Below are 17730 nucleotides of genomic sequence, written 5' to 3'. Positions count from 1 at the left end.
AGACAGAATAAGAAGAATAATTATGAATATGGTGAAATTAAAAAGCAGATCAGGAAAGATTGTAGAGCAGCCAAGGAAAGGTGGTATGAAGACTACTGCGTGGAAATAGAAGAACTGGAGAAAAGGCATAACATGAGGGCATTGCATGAGAAAGTTAAAGCGGGGACAGATAAGAAGTAAAGAATAACTACAAATAATGGCTGTATGAGGAGCAAGGAAGGTGAACTTCTCTTCGAAAAAGAAAGTGCAGAGGAACGATGGGTGAAGTACTTCAGAGAGCTGTATGATGATGAAGACAGATGTGAATTGGAATGATCAGAAGGAAGAGAATTACTGGAGATAATAGAAGCAGAAGTCAGTCCAGCAATCAACAAGCTGAGAGCAAAGAAAGAACCTGGAATCGATGAGATACCAACAGAATGCCTGAAAGCCCTGAATGATGTTAACATTGAGATACTGATTGAGACTGCAACAACATTTACAGAACAGGATTCTTACATGAAGATCTGATGCAGCCGGTGTTCATTAAGCTGCCAAAGAAACCAAAAGCCCGAGAGCGTTCAGAGAGCAGGACAATAAGCTTCTTGAGCCCTGTGATGAAAATGATACCAATAATCATTTTGGGAAGAAATGATCAGTCTATAGAAGCAGAGATAGATGATAATCAGTCAGGATTCAAATCAAAGAAAGGAACATCTTTAACTTGAAAGTAGTTATTGGAAGACACCTGGAAGTGCAAAAACAAACTGTGAATGTATGCTTTATAATCAATGAGAGGCATTTGATAGCATCTACCGTCAGAAAATAATGGAGTGCTTAAACAAACTAGAAATCAACAGAAATGAGAAAAGGATAATTCAGAATCTATATTGGATTAAGGTATTGGGACAAAAGTCGGTCATTCATCTCCTTTACTCTGTTCTGCCATTCAGTTGGATAATGGTTGATCAGCACATCACCTCTACTATATTATAATATCATTCACGAACTTTACTCCATTTCTCTTGATACCCATATTAAGCAAGAATCCATTGGTCTTAGTCTTTAAAAATGTCAGTTGAGGCCCAGCATCCACAGCCTTTTGACTGAGAGTTCCGCTATCTTTTGTGTGAAAAAGTATATCCTGATTTTATTGGCAAATCCCCTTGATTGAATTTGAGGAAATTGTCTCTCAGGTCATGTTATTTAGTATCTAATGGATGTTGCTGCTATCTCTTTTGAATACCACCAATTGTAGCCATCCTCACAATAGTCGCATCTTGAATGCTGGACCTGTTTATTTAAGGAGTTTTAATAAGTCGATAGTAATAGCGTTGGTGTTAATAGTCCCACTGGAGGTCCAGCACACAGGTTTGTTTCTCCAACTGGATCTAAATTGCACTGCTGAGCAGATCTGTTTACCAGGCTCACTCAGTGTTCAGGTGCCTGAGTGATAGGGGGCTCTGGTGCAAAATGTGATTGCCATCGTGAGAACTGCCTCCCTCCCTCGTATCTCCTTGAGCTTCCCGCAAGCTATTTAAGACAGATGGAGGTCCTGCTCCAATTGGGCACAATCATAAATTTGCATCCCAATTCTGTCATCTGGGATGACATAAGCCAAGTGTGTACCACTTGCTCAGTGAATATTCAGTTCCTATACATCTGCAAAAATTGACAGTGCTAATCTTCTTCACAAACAAACATTTATAATGTCAAATACAACACATGTGTATTTTCCAGTCTGAAAGCATATTAATGAATATATTTGTTTGAATTGGCATGATCAATGATTCAGTAACTACAACTTTAAAAAGGTTGAAAATTTCAAAACTAATTAAATTAATATTCTCTCCTTGGTGTTCCTCATTACCACTGCGAAATGTAAATAACAATTTTCTATTCCCGCTGAGCATTGGAGTACAAACTGCTGCTTAACCTATTTGTTCAAGTGGCTGTAACTAATGTCAGTTATTGCCTGACCTAATTGCCTCACTTGACATTTCTCAAAAGTATAAATCGGGCTCAGTTCAATACATCTCATTAGTGTGTCAATCACACCAAGAGGTTGCTTCGTTTTTAAGAAAATGGGACTATTTATAATTCCACAGATAGAAGAAATTTACTATCCGATTCTTGCCCTGGTTGGTGTTCCTTGTAAGTTACCATAATCAGTTATTCCTTGTTTTACAGAATGAGAGTGTGCTTGCTTTCAGTCTAGTATTGTCATCTGTCCAGATGTACAGTTTTAACTATTGTCAGTGGATTAGGAAAAAAATGGCTTTAATACAGTTAGCTCAGTGGGTCTGATTTATATGTAAACAACAGTTTACAGAATATTAAACTGGTGCCATTCAGTTTTCATGAATATGCTGCATTGAATAAACCTCTGTTACATAGGAGTCAATGGTCGTCCTGCAATTTGGTTGTTCGAATCGTTATTGGGTATTATAATTTAATTATTCTGTGTTCAATTATGTTATAACAATGAAAATAGTTTGCATTTATATAATGTCGTTCATGCCGAATAAAATGTCCAAGATTCTTACAATATCTCTGTTCCCAATACAGACTTTGATATACTATCTAATACAGTACACATCTAGTACATTTTCGGGATTTATTTTCCAAAGTCGTGAACAGAATGATTTTCCGTTGCCACATTTCCCTTCAATGTAAATTTTCGAGTTTGTTTGTAATTGTAGCTTTTGTAAAATAATATATTTTTCGTGCAATTTTAGCATTTAGGAATGTTGTTGGAGATGGTTCTTTCATCCAATGAGTTGGGATAGGAAAGTGTGCTCTCAAACCACACTTGTGGGAAAACCCTCATTCTGCAACAGCTGGTCCAACTCAAGGAATCAGACTGGCAGGAAAGCGCACTCAATAATAACTTAACAAATTGTCTTTCATCCTTGTGTCCCAGCAAGGTGAAGACTGCCTGGTGGGAAGCCTGATATATCAGGATGGTTTCTGTCTTTGATCAGGTTGCACTTCAAGTTGGTTTATCTAACAAAACAGGGAAATGAAATGGGATTCCTTAAGGGGAGATACGCTCCTGTTACATTTCTCAAATAGCTAATTCAATTATCCAGGAAAACTCTAAAACCTGGGTCAAGTCTTGCTGTTTGCAATAGTCTAATATAATGTGCAGGTTGACTATTTGTATTGCTGTTCTCGGATATTCTTTATTGTTTCTGTACAAATATGCACCTTATAAATAAAGGCAACCGAAAAGGTCGGCCGGCCGGCCGGAGCTGTACAATTTTAAAGAAATCATCGTCCCACATTGAGCACCGGAATGAGTGGCGGATCAGCCCCCAGTACAAGACATTACAGGAAAAGAGCGAATGTTAACAAACTGTGGACTGAGCATTTAAGATGGTTCAGCATCGAGATAAATTGGGCAGTGAATAAAATGAATCGTCCCTGGTATAAATTGGATGCAGTCCATCTCTAGGCGCGAGTCAAGTGTTTAGTCCAAAAGACTTAATGGCCAAGATTTTACCGAGTTTATAAAATTCTGCCTAACTGTGGGATATTCAGATAGCCGTTTAAAACACATGCAAGACATACCCAAGCATCTGTATTAGTATTTGACAAGGTTATGAATATTGTTTGGATGATTCAGTGATTGACTGGTCTGTTAATTATGTGATTGGTGGATTTACTGATTCATTTGGGGCAATTTTCACTTTGGCTGATCGGACGCCTGATGTTTATTTCTGCTCCGTTCAATGGAAATAAAAAACCGGTTAGAGAATGATAATGGGGAGCTGATCCAATACCGTCCATTTTACACTATTTCCCAGTTTTACATCTCTCTCGAATTTTATTTCCAATGAAGTCAATGGAAATGAAAATGGGGAGAACTGTACAATAGATTGCCGACACGCTATCATCCGTTTAGACTATTGCACAAAGTCAAGAACTGCCCCTTGGTCATCTCACTTTACTTGTGTGTTCTCATTAATTGTATGGAAGGTGCACTAGTGAGAATGATCACCGCATTGTATGTGTGCACCGGGTTACCTGAGAAATGTCTCTCCATTCTGTTGCAGTTAATTATTTTTAAGGTCCACATAAACTGGTCGCGTTATGAAACCGGTTCCAGAGTCAGTTTGGCGCCACCGCCTGGGACAAATTTCACCCAAAGCAAAAGGAAACTGAGTTGAGTAAATGCACAAAAGATTTAGTTAATTTCCGTATAACATATTCTTAAACTGACTGCCCCTGTGAATTGAATGCAATTAATAGTTTCCCTTGTATTCTCTTTTTCTTGTAGGTAATCTAGTGGCGATTGTGATTCTGTCCCGTGGGAGATGCGGACTTTCTAAATGTATCACTCATTACCTGGTGGCCATGGCAGCGGCAGATCTATTCGTGATAATATTCGATGTAATATTTTATGAGATTAATGACATGTATTTCTCATATTCGTTCTTGGATTACACTCTCGTTTGCAGTCTCAATATCGCATTGGTTTTTGCAGCCATTGATTGCTCTGTCTGGTTAACTGTTGCTTTCACTTTTGATCGATTCATTGCCATATGTTGCCAGAGATTGAGAGAAAGATATTGCACTGAAAGAACCGCAGCCATAGTTACAGTGGCTGTGTTTGGACTGAGTTTTGTAGAAAATATTCCAATTTACTTTGAAAACGAACACTTGGAAATTATTGACAACATTGCGTGGTTCTGCAATGTAAAATCAAGCCTGTCTAATTTGCCTATATGGGTAGCATACTTCTTCTTTGACATTACATTAACACCCTTTGCACCATTTGTGCTGATTGTGTTACTCAATGCTGTAACCATCAGGTACATTATGCGGGCCAATAGATTGAGAAGAGGATTCCGGAGAAATAACAATAATGAGAATCACAGTGATCCAGAGATGGAGAACCGAAGGAAATCGATCATATTACTGCTGGCCATTTCTAGCTGTTTTATACTGTTATGGATGGTAACTTTTGTATATTCTGTATGTACACAATTTGCAGGCATTCAGTTTATGCTCACAGATTATAATGATCCATTTGCCATTATGGAGCACACTGGATATATGCTTCAGTGTTTGAGTTCATGCACAAACACATTTATCTATGCAGTAGCTCAGGCTAAATTTAGAGAGGAATTGAAGCATATTATTAAATATCCATTGACTCTAAGTTCGTGGCTTCAAAAAATTGAAACTTAATGTCATCTAATCTCAGCCAACATAGATCACAATATATTCTCTAAATCCATAGATAATTATATAGCACTTTATCGCTGTTGTTCTCCCTCTTCCTGGCAGTCTCTCTCTACATATTAATGCGAAAGAAAACCAATTTAGTGATGGAATGTGTCACTTGACTGAAACCAGGCAGATTCCAATGGGGATAAAATATGTTTGGGGCAGAATGGCAGTATGAGTGATTGCAGATCGATGAGTTGTTTCAATATCTGTCTTATTTTACTTCCCATTGCATTCAATGATTGTAATATTTACATTTGGTGATTGTGTCATACTGGTGATATGGCAGAGCAGGTGAGCTGTTATATTCCTCTCCTAATGTTCCTTTTCAAAGCGAGGGACAATCGGGAGAGGTGCCTAATGGTGGCTAATCCGAAATCACCCATCTCCAAGGAACAGAAGTAGGCCATTCACTCCCTCGAGCTTGTTCAATGAGATCATGGCTGATCTGCAATCTAACTCTGCATACCTGTCTTTGCCTCATATCCTTTAATATCTTAGACTAACTAAAATCTATCAATCTCAGTTTTCAGTTTAACAATTGATCCAACATCAATTGCTGTTTATGAAAGGGAGCTCCATACTTCTACCACTCTTTGTGTGAACAATTATTTCTTAATTTCATTCCTGAACGATTTGGCTCTAATTTTTGACTATAACGCCAAGTCTTAGACTCATCAACTATAACCAATCTCCCTTATCTGTTGCGTTAATGCCTTGGAAACTGTGATCTAACCACCGCTCACTCTTCCAAACTCCAAAGAATACAACCCTAGATTTTGTAATCTCTCCTTGTAATTTAGCCATTTAACATACAGGTATCATTCTGGTAAACCTACACTGTACTCCCTCCTATATCCTTCTCAAGGTATGCTGCCCAGAACTGGTCACAGTAGTCCAGATGCAGTCTGAACAATGCTTTGTATAACTGAAGCATGACATCTACCTCCTCATACTGTATTCCTCTTAATATAAAAGTTAGCATTCTGGTAGACCTTTTGACTATTTTCTGGACCTGGTCCTAACACTATATGTCCCTGGACACCCAAGTATCTCTGGACATGCACTGTTTATCTTTTTTCATCCTTTTGTTAGGTCCAAGTGGGATAATCTCACATTTGCCTATATTGGAATCCATTTTTCACACTTTTGTCCATTCAACTAATCAATGAATATCTCTTCGAAATTTTCAGCTTCCAGCTATACTGCTTACAATGCTGCCTATCTGTATGTCATTTTCAAAATTGGATAGGTTGTCTTCTATCCCAATTTCTAAGTCATGAATTAAAATAGTGAGGCCCCAACACAGATCCTTACCGGACCCCACTGGTCAAATCCTGCCAATTAGAGTGCATGCCCGTTATACCTACTCTCTGGCTCCTTCCATTCAGCCAATTTCCTAATGACATCAATGCTTTGTCTTCAATCCCATGACTTCAACTTTAGCTAATAGTCTCTTATGAGCGACTTCATTAAATGCCTTCTGGAAGTCCAGAATAATAACACCCATAGACATTCCCCTGTCAACTACTTTTGTCATATCTTCAAAACATTCCATCAGATTCCTTAGGCATAATCTGTTCTTCACAAATCCCTGCAGGCCCTTTCTCATCAGCTAAAAATTTTCAAGGTGTTCATTCGCCCCTATCCTTAGTTATGGACTCCAGTATTTTTGGATAACAAATGATAGACTAACTGGTCTATAACCCTTTTTTTTTTTTCTCTGTCACATTGTTTAAATAGTGGAGTGACATGGGCAATTTTGAATTCTAAAGGATCATTCCAAATCACGAGATCTATGGAAAATGAGACTTCAGGCATCTGCAATGTCTTGACCTATTTATTTTAAAGGCATGGAATGGAAACCATTTAGTCCTGGGATTTATCCCTCTTTCGTGCCATGTATTTCTCCATCATTACTCACGTAATTTTGTTAAGTGTCTGTCCCTGATTCAATAATAGTTTCCTTGAGATGGCTGGAATGCTGAATTCTTCCTCTACTGTAAATACTGAGGCAAAGTAATTGTTCAGCAGGTCTGTTATTTCCTTATTTTGATTGACAACATCACCGTTTCCAAGGGACCCACATTGCAGTTGACCATCCTCTTTTTCCTAATTCAATTTTTAGATGTTGTGTTGATTTTGAGATTCCTGCAAGTTTCTTTTCATATTCCTTTTTCGTGTGTCTCCTTCCATGTTTTGGTCACACGAAATAACACCCCACTGGAAGTGGTTGGCGTATTCTGCTCCCTTGGGTCTACGGTGAGGGACAATCTGTCCCTTGATGCAGAGCTCGATAAATGTGTTGGGAAAGCAGATACCACCTTTTGCCAACTTGTGAAAGGCACATGGGATAACTCCAAACTGACTCTTAGGACCAAACTGATGTTTTTTAAGGTCTGTATTCTCATCACCTTGCTGTACGGCTGTGGAACATAGGTGACTTACAGCTACCAGGAAAGGAAACTCAATCATTTCCATCTTCACTGTCTGCAGCACTTTATGGGAGTATCTTGGAAGGATAAAATCACAAATGTGACGGTCCTCTGAAAGGCAGAGCTCCCAAGTATGTTGTCACTAACCAAACAGAGGCAGCTCCAGTGCATCGGTCATGTCTGCAAAATCGAAGATGGGCACATACCCAAGGACCTTCCGTACGGTGAGGCAGCCAGGACCAAACGACCAGTGGGGCGTCCAAAGTCCGCTTTAAGGATGCTTGCAAGAGAGAGGGAATCTGTGATTGGAGGAGCAGTGATTGTTGCAGAGATGGAATCTGTAATTTGAGGAGAATCGAGCACAGGCGAGAGGGAATCTGTGATTGAAAGAGCAACCAGCACAGGAGAGATGGAATCTGTGATTGAAAGAGCAACCAGCACAGGAGAGATGGAATCTGTGATTGGAGGAGAATCGAGCAGAGGAGAGATGGAATCTGTGATTGGAGGAGAATCGAGCACAGGAGAGATGGAATCTGTGATTGGAGGAGAATCGAGCACAGGAGAGATGGAATCTGTGATTGGAGGAGAATCGAGCACAGGAGAGATGGAATCTGTGATTGGAGGAGAATAGAGCACAGGAGAGATGGAATATGTGATTTAAAGAACAACCAGCACAGGAGAGATGGAATCTGTGATTGGAGGAGAATCGAGCACAGGAGAGATGGAATCTGTGATTGAAAGAGCAACTAGCACAGGAGAGATGGAATCTATGATTGGAAGAGCAACCAGCGCAGGCGAGATGGAATCTATGATTGGAAGAGCAGTGAACACAGAAGAGAGGGCATCTGTGATTCGAAGTGCAGCGAGCGCAGACGCAAGGGAATCTGTGATTGGAGGATCAGCGAGCATGGGGAGAGGGAATCTGTGATTGGAGGAGCAGCAAGTGTGGGTGGGAGGGAATCTGTTATTGGATGAGTAGCGAGGGAGAGAGGAAATCTGTGATTAGAGGAGTTGTGAGCACTTGAGAGAGTGAATCTGTAATTGGAGAAGCAGTGAGCATTAGAGAGAGGGTATGTTCAGGGAGCGGAGAGGAACTGAACCTGCGAGGAACACTTGACATTGGGACAGGAGCTTCAGAGTTGGCGTGTCGCTGACTGAGTTTGAAAAAGGAATCAAACAGTGGCATGACAGGAAAGCTGTAAGGTGATTGGTTAGCGAGTAACTGCTGTTACGGAGCATCTGTAATTAGCTGGGTTACTACACTACTGTTAGTGTGCATGTGTTAATAGCTGGAAATTAGGAAAACATTAAACAAATTAAGTAGCTACCTTATAATTAATTCTGAGAGTAATTCTCCCTTCTACGGGAAATTATTGGAGCATATAAAAACGGTAATATATTAATTGTGGGGGACTTTAATCTGCATATAGACTGGGACAATCAAACTGGCAACAGTGGTCTAGAAGATGAATTTGTAGAATGCTTTTGTGACAGTTTCTTGGAGCAATACATTGCAGAACCGACTCGGGATAAAACTATCTTAAATCTCATATTGTGAAATGAAGCAGGGTTAATACGCAATGTCATAGTAAAAGATCCACTGTGAAATAATGATCATAATACCATTGAATTTCATGTTAAGTTTGAAAGTGACACATTTCAATCACAAACAAGAATCTTAAACTTAAACAAAGCCAATTACGAAGGTATGAGGGGAGAATTGGCTATGGTTAATTGGGTAAATAGACTGCAAGATATGGTGGTAAACGAACAGTAAGAAACATTAAAAGAAACATTACAAAAGGGTTCAACAAAAGTACATTCTATTCAAAAACAAAAACTTGCCCAGAGAGACCCATCTGTGGCTCACTAAGGAGAGTATTAGACTGAAAGAAAAGGCTTACAATGTTGCAAAAAAATTGTAGCAAGTCTGAGGATCGGGAATGTTTTAGAAACCAGCAAACAGCCATCAAAAAGTTGATAAAAAGGGAAAAAATAGAATGAGAGTAAACTAACCAGCAATATAAAAACAGATTGTAATAGCGTTTATAAGTAAATAAAAAGGAAGAGAGTAGCTAAAGTAGACATTGGTCCCTTAGAGGCAGTGGTAGGAGAAATCATCATGGAGAATGAAGAAATGGCAGAGACATCGAACAAATATTTTGTGTCTGTCTTCACAGCGGAAGTCACAAGTTCCATATCAGAACTAGGCAGTAACCTAGGGGCTAAATAGAGTGAGGAAATTAAGGATATTAAATACAGCCGAGAAAAAGTATTGGAGAAACTTGAAGGATGAAAATCTGACAAGTCACTGGGGCCAGATGGCCTACATCTCGGGTTCGAAAAGAAATAGCTGCAGAGATAGTAGATGCAATGGCAATGATTTTCCAGAATTCCTTAGATTCAGGAATGGTCCCATCAGATTGGAAGTTGGAAAATGTTATGCTGCTTTTCAAGAAAGGAGGTAGAGAGAAAACGGGCTAACCTAACATCAGTCATTGGGAAGATGCTGGAAACTATTATTAAAGAAGTCTTAACATTACACTTCGAAAAGCAGAGTATAATTTGAACAAGTCAGCATGGTTTTTTTTTGAGAACATTACAGCGCAGTACAGGCCCTTCGGCCCTCGATGTTGCACCGACCTGTGAAACCATCTGACCTACACTATTCCATTTTCATCCATATGTCTATCCAATGACCACTTAAATGCCCTTAAAGTTGGAGAGTCTACTACTGTTGCAGGCAGGGCGTTCCACGCCCTTACTACTCTCTGAGTAAAGAAACTACCTCGAACATCTGTCCTATATCTATCACCCCTCAACTTAAAGCTATGTCCCCTCGTGTTTGCCATCACCATCCAAGGAAAAAGACTCTCACTATCCACCCTATCTAACCCTCTGATTATCTTATATGTCTCTATTAAGTCACCTCTCCTCCTCCTTCTCTCCAACGAAAACAACCTCAAGTCTCTCAGCCTTTCCTCGTAAGACCTTCCCTCCATACCAGGCAACATCCTAGTAAATCTCCTCTGCACCCTTTCCAAAGCTTCCACATCCTTCCTATAATGCGGTGACCAGAACTGCACGTAATACTCCAGGTGCGGTCTCACCTGAGTTTTGTACAGCTGCAGCATGACCTCGTGGCTCCGAAACTCGATCCCCCTACTAATAAAAGCTAACACACCATATGCCTTCTTAACAGCCCTATTAACCTGGGTAGCAACTTTCAGGGATTTATGTACCTGGGCACCAAGATCTCTCTATTCATCTACACTACCAAGAATCTTCCCATTAGCCCAGTACTCTGCATTCCTGTTACTCCTTCCAAAGTGAATCACCTCACACTTTTCCGCATTAAACTCCATTTGCCATCTCTCAGCCCAGCTCTGCAGCCTATCTATGTCCCTCTGTACCCTACAACATCCTTCGGCACTATCCACAACTCCACCGACCTTCGTGTCATCCGCAAATTTACTAACCCACCCTTCTGCACCCTCTTCCAGGTCATTTATAAAAATGACAAACAGCAGTGGCCCCAAAACAGATCCTTGCGGTACACCACTAGTAACTAAACTCCAGGATGAACATTTGCCATCAACCACCACCCTCTGTCTTCTTTCAGCGAGCCAATTTCTGATCCAAAGCTCTAAATCACCTTCAGCCCCATACTTCCATATTTTCTGCAATAGCCTACCGTGGGGAACCTTATCAAACGCCTTACTGAAATCCATATACACCACATCCACTGCTTTACCCTCATCCACCTGTTTGGTCACCTTCTCGAAAAACTCAATAAGGTTTGTGAGGCACGACCTACCCTTCACAAAAGCGTGCTGACTATCGCTAATGAACTTGTTCTTTTCAAGATGATTATAAATCCTGTCTCTTATAACCTTTTCCAACATTTTACCCACAACCGAAGTAAGGCCCACAGGTCTATAATTACCAGGGCTGTCTCTACTCCCCTTCTTGAACAAGGGGACAACATTTGCTATCCTCCAGTCTTCCGGCACTATTCCTGTCGACAATGACGACATAAAGATCAAGGACAAAGGCTCTGCAATCTCCTCCCTGGCTTCCCAGAGAATCCTAGGATAAATCCCATCCAGCCCGGGCGACTTATCTATTTTCACACTTTCCAAAATTGCTAACACCTCCTCCTTGTGAACCTCAATCCCATCTAGCCTAGTAGTCTGAATCTCAGTATTCTCCTCGACAACATTTTCTTTCTTTACTGTAAATACTGACGAAAAATATTCATTTAACGCTTCCCCTATCTCCTCTGATTCCACACACAACTTCCCACTACTATCCTTGATTGGCCCTAATCTAACTCTAGTCATTCTTTTATTCCTGATATACCTAGAGAAAGCCTTAGGGTTTTCCTTGATCCTATCCGCCAATGACTTCTCGTGTCCTCTCCTTGCTCTTCTTAGCTCTCCCTTTAGATCCTTCCTGGCTAGCTTGTAACTCTCAAGTGCCCTAACTGAGCCTTCACATCTCATCTTAACATAAGCCTTCTTCTTCCTCTTGACAAGCGCTTCAACTTCTTTAGTAAACCATGGCTCCCTCGCTCGACAACTTCCTCCCTGCCTCACAGGTACATACTTATCAAGGACACGCAGTAGCTGTTCCTTGAATAAGCTCCACATTTCGATTGTTCCCATCCCCTGCAGTTTCCTTCCCCATCCTACGCATCCTAAATCTTGCCTAATCGCATCATAATTTCCTTTCCCCCAGCTATAATTCTTGCCCTGCGGTATATACCTGTCCCTGCCCATCGCTAAGGTAAACCTAACCGAATTGTGATCACTATCACTATTACTAAAGGGAGTTCCTGTTTGACAAATTTATTCAAGTTTTTTGAGGATGGAACTAGTAGGATAGATAAAGGGAAACCAGTAAATGTAGTATACCTAGATTTTCCAAAGGCATTTGATAAGGTGCCACAAAGAAGATTAATAGGCAAGAGAATGGCTCATGGAGTTGGGGATAATATATCAGAGTGGATAGAGGGTCGATTAACAGACAGGAAGCAGAGAATGGGCATAAATGGGGCATTTTCAAGTTGACAGCCAGTTAATAGTGGAGTGCTGGAAGGATCAGTGCTGGAAGGCCTCTGCTGTTTACACTCTTGGAATGCATCTAAGTTTGCTGATGATACAAAGCTCGGTGGAAAGGTAAGCTACAAGGAGGATTTAGAGAGGCAGAAGAGAGATATAGAAAGATTAAGTGAGTGGGCAACAAGATAGCAAATGGAGTATAATGTAGGGAAGTCTGAAGTTCTTCACTTTGGTCGTAAAAATAGAAAAGCAGAATATTTTTTAAAAGGCGTAAAACTAATAAGTGTTACTGTTCAGAGAGACTTGTGGGTACTCGTACAAGGAACACACGAAGTTGACATGCAAGTGCAGCAGATTATTAGGAAGGCAAATGGCATATTGGCCTGAATTGCAAGGGGTTTGGAGTACAGGAATAAAGAAGCCTTATTAAAATTTTACAGGGCTTTGGTGAGACCGCACCTGGAATACTGTGTGCAGTTTTGGTCTCCACATTTAAGGAAGGATATACTTGCACTGAAGGCAGTCCAGCGAAGATTTACTGGATTGGTCCCTGGGATGAGGGGGTTGTCCATTGATGAGAGGCTGAGTAAATTGAGCCTATATTCTCTGGAGTTTAGAAGAATGAAAGGCAGCTCAGCCATGTGGAATGTACAATCTGTGACATGTGGGAAATTGTGAGTCACGGATGCTTCCCATGGAAGATGACCATGTGTGCAGAATGTATCACCAGCTGAAGAAACTTGAGCTCCGGGTTTCAGAACTTGAGCGACGGTTGGCGTCACTGTGGCATGTTTATGAGGCTGAGAGCTATGTGGAAAACATGTTTAGAGAGGTGGTCACACTACAGGTTAAGACAGTGCAGGCAGAGAGGGATTGGGTGACCACCAGACAGTCTCGGAGGACCAGGCAGGTAATGCAGGAGTTCCCTGGGTCCATCTTGCTCACTAACCGGTTTTCCATTTTGGATGCTGATGAGGGCGATATTTCTTCAGAAAAGTGCAGCCAGAGCCAAATCCGTGGCACCACAAGTAGCTCAGCTGCACAGGAGGGGAGGAAGAAGAGTGGAAGAGCAATGGTGCTAGGAAATTCAATAGTTAAGGGAACGGACTGGCGTTTCTGTCGCCATAGATGTGAATCCAGAATGGTATGTTTCCTCCCTGGTGTCAGGGTCAAAGAGGTCACTGTGCGGCTGCAGGACATTCCAATGGGGGAGGGTGAACAGCCCGATGTCATGGTCCACATCAGTACCAATACACAGTGGCGCAGTGGTTAGCACCGCAGCCTCACAGCTCCAGCGACCCGGGTTCAATTCTGAGTACTGCCTGTGTGGAGTTTGCAAGTTCTCCCTGTGTCTGCGTGGGTTTCCTCCGGGTGCTCCGGTTTCCTCCCACAGCCAAAAGACTTGCAGGTTGATAGGTGAATTGGCCATTATAAATTGCCCCTAGTAGAGGTAGGTGGTAGGGAAATATAGGAACAGGTGGGGATGTGGTAGGAATATGGGATTAGTGTAGGATTAGTATAAATGGGTGGTTGATCGTCGGCACAGACTTGGTGGGCCGAAGGGCCTGTTTCAGTGCTGTATCTCTAAACATAGGTAGAAAGAGGGATGAGGTCCTGAAAGCAGATATCAGAGAGCTAGGAAAGAGATCAAAAACTAGGACTTAAAAGGTAGTAGTTTCAAGATTACTCCTGGTGCCATGTGCTAGTGATTAAAGCATAGCTACCTGACCTGAAGCCGACCAGACCCGATGACATGTGTTGGGATCAGGTCAGGTCTCTCTTCTGGGTCCGGCATTCGGGCTCGGGTTGGGTCGGGCTGGACGCAGATACAGTGTTACCTTGCTCAGGGATGGAACTTCTGCATGATTCTGCAGAATTTGCAGAATCACAACATTTGGACAAGGTATGTTTGATATAATTAAGTTTATTACGGTAGTCGGGTCGGGTTGGGTCGGGCGCGGAGAAAACAATCCAAGGACTCGGGCCCGGGTCGGGTTCGGGTTGGATGTGATCGGGTCAGGCACGGGTCGGGTTTCAATTTCATACCCGAGCAGGCCTTTACTAGTGAGTACGGAAATCGGAGGATAGTGCAAATGATCGCATAGCTGGAAAGATGGTGCAGGAGGGAGGACTTTAGATTTCTGAGGCATTGGGACCGGTTCTGGAGCAGGTGGGACCTGCACAAGGAGGACAGGTTACACATTAGCAGGGCGAGAACCAATATCCTCGCAGAGTGATTTGCTAATGCTGTTGGGGAGGGTTTAAACTAGCTTGGCTGGGGGATGTGAACCCGAGAGGAATTTCAGATAGAGAAACAAAGCTGCTAATGATAGGAAGAAAAGTAGTGCATGAAATTGGAAGGCAGCAGAAACAAAGGTCAGCATCATGTAGAGCCAAAATACAGAAACATGTCAAAAAGGCACTCGATCTGAATGTGCATATTATTCACAACAAGGTAGATGAATTGATGGCACAAAGAGAATTGAATGATCTAATTACCTTTACAGAGACATGGCTGCAGGATGACCAAAGCTGGGAACTCAATATTCAAAGGTATTTGACATTTGGGAAGGATAGGCAAAAAGGGAAAGGAGGTGGGTAGCGTTGTTAATAAAGGATGAGATCAGTACATTAGTAAGAGAGGATCTTGGATCGGAAGTTCAAGATGTAGAATCAGTTTAGGTGGAGCTAAGAAACAGCTGGGGGCAGCAAACATTGGTGGGATTTGTTTAGATGCCACCAAACGTAGTAACGTAGGACACAGTACAAATCGGGAAATTAGAGGTGCATGTAACAAGAGTAATACAGTAATCATGGGGTCTGCAATATATATATAGACTCAGTAAACTGAATGCCGTGGAGGACGAATATCTGGAAAATATACAAGATGTTTTTCTAGAACAGTATGTTGAGGAACCAACAAGAGTTTGGGCTATTTTAGATCTAGTATTATACAATGAGAAAGGGCTAATTAATAGTCTCATTGCAGAGGAGCCTTTAGGGAAGAATGACCATAATGTGATAGAATTTTACATTGCGATTGAAAATGATGTAGCTCAATCTGAATCTAAGGTTTTAAATCTAAACAAAGGAAACGATGATGATATGAGGGGCAAGTTGGGCTGTGGTAGATTGGGAAACTACATTAAAAAGTATGACTGTCGAAAGGCAATGGCTAGCATTTAAAGAATTAATACATGGTTTACAATAAATATGCATTCCTTTCAGGCACAAAAACCCAAGAGAAAAAGTGATGCAACTGTGACTAACGAGACTTTAAAGATTGTGTTAGATTTATTTAGAGATACAGCACTGAAACAGGCCCTTTGGCCCACCGAGTCTGTGCCGACCATCAACCACCCATTTATACTAATCCGACATTAATCCCATATTCCTATTACATCCCCACCTGTCCCTATATTTCCCTACCACCTACCTCTACTAGGGGAAATTTATAATTGCCAATTTACCTATCAACCTGCAAGTCTTTGGCATGTGGGAGGAAACCGGAACACCCGGAGAAAACCCACACAGACACAGGGAGAACTTGCAAACTCTGCACAGGCAGTACCCAGAATTGAACCCGGGTCCCTGGAGCTGTGAATCTGCGGTGCTAACCACTGCGCCACTGTGCCGCTCAAAGGAGGGGGCTTATAAAGTTACCAAAAAGTAGAAATCCTGAGGATTTGGAGCATTTTAGAATTCAGCAAAGGAGGATTAAGATACTGATAAAGAAAGGGAGAATTCGTTGAGGAAGTGACAAAGTTGATTGATGAGGGAAGGGCTGTAGATGTCATATACATTGACTTCAGTAAGGTGTTTGATAAGGTTCCCCATGGTAGGCTGATGGAGAAAGTGAAGTCGCATGGGGTCCAGGGTGTACGAGCGAGATGGATAAAGAACTGGCTGGGCAACAGGAGACAGAGAGTAGCAGTGGAAGGGAGTTTCTCAAAATGGAGACGTGTGACCAGTGGTGTTCCACAGGGATCCGTGCTGGGACCACTGTTGTTTGTGATATACATAAATGATTTGGAGGAAAGTATAGGTGGTCTGTTTAGCAAGTTTGCAGATGACACTAAGATTGGTGGAGTAGCAGACAGTGAAGGGGACTGTCAGGGAATACAGCAGAATATAGATAGATTGGAGAGTTGGGCAGAGAAATGGCAGATGGAGTTCAATCCGGGCAAATGCGAGGTGATGCATTTTGGAAGATCCAATTCAAGAGTGAACTATACAGTAAATGGAAAAGTCCTGGGGAAAATTGATGTACAGAGAGATTTGGGTGTTCAGGTCCATTGTTCCCTGAAGGTGGCAACGCAGGTCAATAGAGTGGTCAAGAAGGCATACGGCATGCTTTCCTTCATCAGACGGGGTATTGAGTACAAGGGTTGGCAGGTCATGTTACAGTTGTATAAGACTTTGGTTCGGCCACATTTGGAATACTGCATGCAGTTCTGGTCGCCACATTACCAAAAGGATGTAGATGCTTTGGAGAGGGTGCAGAGGAGGTTCACCAGGATGTTGCCTGGTATGGAGGGAGCTAGCTATGAAGAGAGGTTGAGTAGATTAGGATTATTTTCATGAGAAAGACGGAGGTTGAGGGGGACCTGATTGAGGTGTATAAAATCATGAGAGGTATAGACAGGGTGGATAGCAAGAAGCTTTTTCCCAGAGTGGGGGATTCAATTACTAGGGGTCACGAGTTCAAAGTGAGAGGGGAAAAGTTTAGGGGGGATATGCGTGGAAAGTTCTTTAAGCAGAGGGTGGTGGGTGCCTGGAACGCGTTGCCAGCGGAGGTGGTAGACGCGGGCACGATAGACGTATTTTAAGATGTATCTAGACAGGTACATGAATGGGCAGGAAGCAAAGAGATACAGACCCTTAGAAAATAGGCGACAGGTTCAGATAGAGGATCTGGATAGGCGCCGGCTTGGAGGGCCGAAGGGCCTGTTCCTGTGCTGTAAGTTTCTTTGTTCTTTGTTTGTAAACTGGCAAGAAGCATAAAAACAGACGAAAAG

General features: G+C 41.8%; 1 protein-coding gene across 1 annotated transcript; it reads left to right on the top strand.

Moving 5' to 3' along the window:
* The first annotated feature begins 807 nt into the window (after nt 1-807).
* LOC137345873 (probable G-protein coupled receptor 139) lies at nt 808-5175 on the top strand. The gene is made up of 3 exons (XM_068009118.1): nt 808-879; nt 2903-2906; nt 4262-5175. The coding sequence occupies exons 1-3, from the start codon at nt 808-810 to the stop codon at nt 5173-5175; spliced, it is 990 nt and encodes a 329-aa protein (XP_067865219.1).
* Nucleotides 5176-17730: the final 12555 nt, after the last annotated feature.

Source organism: Heterodontus francisci, chromosome 29, assembly GCF_036365525.1.
Source record: "Heterodontus francisci isolate sHetFra1 chromosome 29, sHetFra1.hap1, whole genome shotgun sequence".
Lineage (NCBI taxonomy): Eukaryota > Metazoa > Chordata > Chondrichthyes > Heterodontiformes > Heterodontidae > Heterodontus > Heterodontus francisci.
The sequence above is the reverse complement of the archived record's forward strand: the minus strand, read 5'-3'. Positions and strand labels throughout refer to the sequence as shown.